This window comes from Corvus brachyrhynchos, unplaced genomic scaffold, assembly GCF_000691975.1.
Source record: "Corvus brachyrhynchos isolate BGI_N302 unplaced genomic scaffold, ASM69197v1 scaffold346, whole genome shotgun sequence".
NCBI lineage: Eukaryota > Metazoa > Chordata > Aves > Passeriformes > Corvidae > Corvus > Corvus brachyrhynchos.
In genome coordinates, this window is record NW_008238644.1 from 5,995,891 (window position 1) to 6,002,006 (window position 6,116).

General features: G+C 44.3%; 1 protein-coding gene across 1 annotated transcript in view; it reads right to left on the reverse strand.

Annotated features, from left to right (window-relative positions):
* LOC103617931 (homeobox protein CDX-1) overlaps window positions 1–2,051 on the reverse strand; it is a 15,534-nt gene extending 13,483 nt beyond the window's left edge. Inside the window, exon 1 of the mRNA XM_008636282.2 lies at window positions 1,236–2,051. Within this exon, the coding sequence (XP_008634504.1) occupies window positions 1,236–1,656 (421 nt within the window). The 5' untranslated portion in view covers window positions 1,657–2,051. The remainder of the gene's footprint in view (window positions 1–1,235) is intronic.
* Window positions 2,052–6,116: the final 4,065 nt, after the last annotated feature.

Genomic DNA, 6,116 nt, shown 5'->3' on the forward strand with positions numbered 1-6,116 from the left:
GGTGTGGTCAGCATGAGTGAGGAGGACTCTGCCCATACAAATTAGATGCATTGTTTTAATACAGACAACTTTTCTATGTAGTTGCTTTCAGTTCTCTGATGTCTCTTTTAAGTAATTGCTTTTCCACCAGAGATTGATTCAGGCTCTGCTTTGAAGACTTTTATTTACAGGCACGTGTGGAACAGAGCTGGGGTGGGAGGGAGGGAAAGGGAAGGAACCTTCCTGAGATGCAACATTGAAATACTGGGAGCATCTCTTTAGGGGAGGAATTGAGCATCCCTAATTTCTACTGATCTCAGTGCATGTCAAAGCTGCTCAGAACCTCAGAGGATCAAATACTTTCATACAGCAGATTATGCCTCTGTTCTTTTCAGGCAGAATTCCCTCCTTTTCTTTCTCTCCCTTCTTGTTTCATACTTTTATCATATACAGGGTACAGATTTTTGTTTTAGGGATGTTCAATATTTATATTTTTTTCTCTTGTTCCTCATCCCAATCAAACAGAACCTCTCCCTCACGCTTCATAGCTTGTTTTTACCAGTTAAATATGATTGAAGAATTGTTTTGTATTCCCTGACTGTCATGCAGCAGAGCCTGATCTGTGGCTGTATTAACAGGCTGTGTTACCATGGATCTTTGTATTCCTGCATATTCTGAGAGCTGCTACTACAAAGTGAAGCAAGCCTTTCCTTATCATCCCTGTTTTTAAAGCATTGACTCATTGTTTGATCTTGCAGATCTCATTTCAGTGTTCTGAGGTTTAGAGGGGTTGTTTCTGGTATAAAGCCTTACTGCCAGCCCCCTGCTGTGCAGATTTTACTTGAACTTTTCCTAGGTACTCCAAAACTTGAGGAAAGTAAGCAAAATATAGGTGGTGCTGAATACCACACTTTCTGGTTTATCCCAATCTATTGGACTCCTATTAAAAGCAACTATTGGATATCACAAACTTTTTAAACATATCTGAAGTGAGAAGTGAAAGGACATTGCTTTTCATTTCCCACAGGATTAAAGGTCAAGCAAGAAACATAAGAAATAATCAACTGATATCAAACGCAGCATCCAATAATTGAACCAATATTTAACTGCTAGCAAGGGAATCCTTCAGAGCAATCAGAACCTGTTGTTATTAATCCGAATCCTTCCCTCTGAACAGGGAACCTGCCAACAACCCCGCAATGACCCAATAACAAGTAAAAATCTCTTCTCAGCATAAAACCTCCGTGCCCTCCTACCTGTGGAAGTGGATTGCACCGTTTTCCTCATCCACTCATAAGAGCTGTGCCTTTGGCTGTTGGGAGAGATTTGCTGGGCATTAATTGTATCTACAGGAGGTAACCCCGCAGCGGCGGCGGGATGCAGGGAGCTGTAATCAGCAGAGCTGTAGGAGCCCTGGCCAGGGGACGAGCCATTGATGTGGGCACTGGAAGGGCCTGGGCCGTAGGCGCTCCAGTCCTCCCGCTGGGGGCCGTAGTGGGAGCCCCAGGCTGCCGCCGGCTGCCCGTGGGTGTCCAGGGCTGGCACAGGGTGGTATCCCATGTAGTCGGAGTAGGCTGGAGCAGACACAAAGTTTTGCACGGGCAGGTTGTTGCTGGTGCACCTTGCGGATCCCGGATACATGCTGGTGTCTTTATCCAACAGATAGCTCACATACATGATGCTCACAGCCTGCCTTTGTCTCGCTGGGACATCCTGCTCCTCGCAGGGTTTGTTTGATCTCCCTTCCCCTCCTCTTTCTTTCTCTCTTTTCTAGCCCAGCCTGGCTCTATAAATGACTCCTGCTAGCCCTGATGTCCCTTTACTACACATGATTAACAATGGTTTTACCAGGTGCTGGTGGTAACAGTTTACTAAAGTCCTGCCTGATGTCACAGATAACTGCCTGCCCCAAAATTACATTTGCATTCAAATGAAGGGCTGACCATGCAGGCAACCCCACCTTGCTGCTAGTTCCAGTGCTTCCTTTCTCACAGATCTTTATGTATTGCCAGCCCTGTTCTTTGAGAATGTGGTTTGAAATCTCATGGTCTTCAAGCAGAGCTGAGTACGTGGTTAACCATAACTGTTCAGGCAAGAGAAGTTGTATTTTTCTTGAGCAGTGCATGTCGGGATCTCACTTTAGGCACCCGGTTAGAGTTACTCAAAGCCTGCTGTCTGCTGGTCCAGTAGTAGCTCTACTCCAATGTGCTCTATTTTTTTAAAAAAAACTAAAACCAAAGGAGCAGTTCAGTGTTTAACTGCAGCTCTTACAGAGCTCCTCACATGAGCACTCTTCTTGACTTCAGCTCTTCGTCTGTGTGGGAGAGCACTTAGAAACCCCAGTAATCCTGGTGATTTTACCATTACAAAGGATATACAAGAAGTCTCATAGTCGTTTTGAGCATTTGTTCATACGAATAGTCTTGTTGATGTTAGCAAGCTATTCATGAGCTGGCTGCTTGCCACCGCGATTGAAGTTCCTCTATTCTAACCTCCAACGCTCACAGAAAGGGAATCTGTTATTGAGAGAATGCAGAATTTGTCACTTTCCCTGTGCTTATGTCTTGGTTGTGATATTGAAATGAGTGATAGTTTTCCCTGAAGGTTTTTTTGTTCTCATTGCTGTGCTTCTTCACAATTAAGTAACACCTTTCCTTGGAACTATGGGAACAAATTATAGCTTTTTAGCTCAGGAAAACAGTTTCCTAACTTTCAGGAGCAATCTCATGTTTGTAAGTAACAAATCACTATGAGATCATCTGTAACCAGGAGCAAGGAGAGAAAGTGTGGATTTCTTTTTTTAAACGAGATAGATACCTTGGCACTGTAAACCCTGTTTTCATTCTTGTTCCTTTAATGATGTGATACCTAATTGCACCTTTATTAATGATCCGACTTGTTAAAAGGAGTTTTTCCTTAAACAGGTGCAAAGTATAATGAGTTTTTTCTTTGTTCAGAGGTGTATTTTTTCTCTGAGTCTTTTGCACTTTAACGCCATTTAAACTTCCACGTTCTCACTTTGCACACCTGACAACACCGTTGTTTCCTTTAGTGAGAGAACGGTGTCCTTAGGCTGCATTCACAACGTGCCTTGGGAATGGAGTTGTGGAAAAAGCTTTTTTGACTGATAATTTCAGAAGCACAGCTGCCTGCTGGGAGTATTTCAGATTTTCCTGCTGTGCCCTTGGGTAAAATTTGTGCTCTTTTGCTTGTTGTGGTTTTGGGGGCTGATGTTTTGCTGGCGTAATTGCTGAAAGGTATTTTAAAAATCATTAGATGGTGGGAAGTTGCCAGAAGCTGTTTCTGCTGCTTGCATATGTGAGCTTACTCGGATGCAATTTGCACATCTGTGACAGCTGGCCACTCAAAATTACCCAGCAGAGCTGCTGGTGAGGACTTCTCAAATCCAGGGAAGTCAGTGATCAGTGTGTCACAGAGCCGAAGTCCTTAATTCTCCTGCAGCAGCAAAATAAAGCACAGTTGTCTAATTCGGAATTAGGTGTCTCTGGACAGCCTGCCTGCAGTTACCAATAAGTGTGATTTTAATGTAGTGGGATCTTATTTTTTAAATAACTCCAGTGTTTTTCTCCCTTCTCAAATTTAGAGCACTGTGGTTGCTCAGTAGCTCCTGAGTTCAGACTGTGTTGAAATAGTTACAAAGAAAGGTTCTTTACATCTTTTTGTTGCAAGTTGATTTCATTTCCTTTCTTCCTCTTCAAAACTGTTGAATCCTCATCCTTGTAGGCGTTTCAGTGCCTCTCCTGAGTGCAGGTGTAGCAATAAATCAGCCAGAAGAAGAAGCAGCATTTGCTCCTTTACTGGAGCCCTCCAGCTGTCTGCAAAATGTTCTAATTACGCTCATTCAACAGAACTTTTCCTGCAGGCTTTATCTACCTGATATACCCCCAGCACAGAGCTCTGCAGAAGGGCTGGATCTGCTCTTGTTCAGTGTTCAGGAATGTTGGATACACCAGGCTCCAGTCACAGATTCATTCTCTCCCACTGCAGCATTGTTCCATGAGGAACATTTTGATCCGTTTTTCACAATGGTATCATTTGCCTCATGTAGCTACTGAAAGCAGTAAAATAGTGATTATTCCTGTCTATTACAAAAATGACATAAAAATGCCTTTTGATGCTTTCAATAATACATGGATATAATGACATGGAAGGAGACTTGTCCTCTTCCGTACTGCCTAAAGAAAAGACTTTACAGTCTGGGATGGTTAAACTGACAGCGCTCTGCTCCTCTGGCCACACGCGGTGCCCACTAAGCAGGAAACTGCTTCCCTTGGATTCCCGAGTACCCTGAGTTGGTCTGGCTCCAGCAAGCTCTACTTTGGGTTTGGTTAGTCCCAGTTTTTATAATTTATCTCATTTCAATCTTAACTATTAGTTAAACCACAGTCATTAGACTGTAATTGCTGGAGCTGAATAATCATGTATTAATATAGTTCATTTAAAACTAAATGTTTTCAAAAATTCTCAGATGCAAAGCGAATGGAAATGAGAACTTGTGCTGAGTTCTCAAGAGGGAAAAGAACTTTATTGAGATGATCCTAAAACACCTTCACCCTCGGGCCTCTCTAAGATGCATTTTTCCAGTTCTAAATTTGAATAGTTTCTATTCTCTGAAGCTGGGAAGTGGTGTCCACCACAGATACTTGTTGGGAAAACACCTCTGAAGGAGATTTTGTCAGATGATGACGATGTGGGCAGAGACCAGGCAGCAACACTGGGATGCTCCAGTCCACTTTGATTATTCCTCTTCCGCTACATGAATGAGTCTCCAGAGCTTTCCTTTGTAATGTCACAAAGCCATGGATCTGCTAAGGTCCTATCCTTGTGTTTCCAAGCTCATCTGTCTCACACTGGAACCACATCCCTGTCCTGAGATGCAGGCCTTCTCCTACACATCCCATTTCCTTTTCTATGGATGGACAGAACTCTAGTAGCTCTGCTTTATTTTTCTGAGCTTTTATTTTTCTTGTTGGTCTCCAAAGAGTAGCAGCACCCATTTTTGAGGCGTGTTCCCGTTCCAAGCCTGATCCCTGACTCCAGTGAAGCAATGGGGACAGCTGGTGGTCAGCTGCCTGCATGGCAAGGACACCTTTCCAGGCTTGCAGGGACCGTGACCTTATTCAGATTTCAAAGCTCTCAGCCTGCTCTGTTCTGTTTGGAACAGGACTCGTGTCTGTCACATGCCAGCTGCAGGAAGCAGCGAAGCTCCTGAAGAATCCTGGCTTGGAATTCTGGATATGTTACAGGGATTTTTGCTCTGATTCCATTAATGGTAACATCTCTCCTTTGAAACCTGAAGTGAACTGTTATGGAATATGCTTTAAAAAATTACTTTAACCAGGAATTTTCTGTTGAACAGAGGGCTAAAAAGGCCTGAAAGGTGCTGCAATACAGAGTGGGATTGCTGAGCGGTGGCAGAGCTGGGCGTGTGAGCAGGCAGGGCTGGGACACTCTTGCCATCCAACATGGCATCGAGCCACAGGGCTGGAATGTCACATCCACTGCACACCAGGGAACGGTCTTAGGAGGTGATGACAGTGAGGAGCCAAGAGCAGGACTGTAATATTTTAATCTTGTATTCTCTGAAGAGTAGCTGTGCTTCAAATGTATTTCCTTGTTAATCAGTGTATATGCTCTTAAAATAATGCCACCAACTTCCAGCTAACATATGCCGACATAAGTGTAGCCCTCAGGATGGCTAAAGTAAGCAGCTGTCTCACAAGGACTCTGAGAATATTGCTAGTTCTGAAAAAAACAATCTCCTTTCCTCACCGTTCTTCTCTGTGCTTTGAATTTTAACACCTTGCAATTCGCTGGATCTCCTTGGGCTGTGTGAGTCACGGCCCTGATGCAATGGGATTGGAAGTGGTGACATTCTGGCAGCCTTAACCCCATAATTCACTGCCACACCGGGGAGGAAACCAGCGGGCTCTGCTCCATAACCTTCCCAGAAGTGCAAACAGATCACAGCCTGTGTTCAGTGCCTGCTTCCTCACCTGTCCCCCTGCTGCCCACAGGAACAGGAGGAAAACCGACCCACGGGCAAAGAGCTCCCTTTGGTCACTTCACAGCTGGTGCACAACACAAGGTTCCAGTCCCTGCCCACAGCCCCCAGG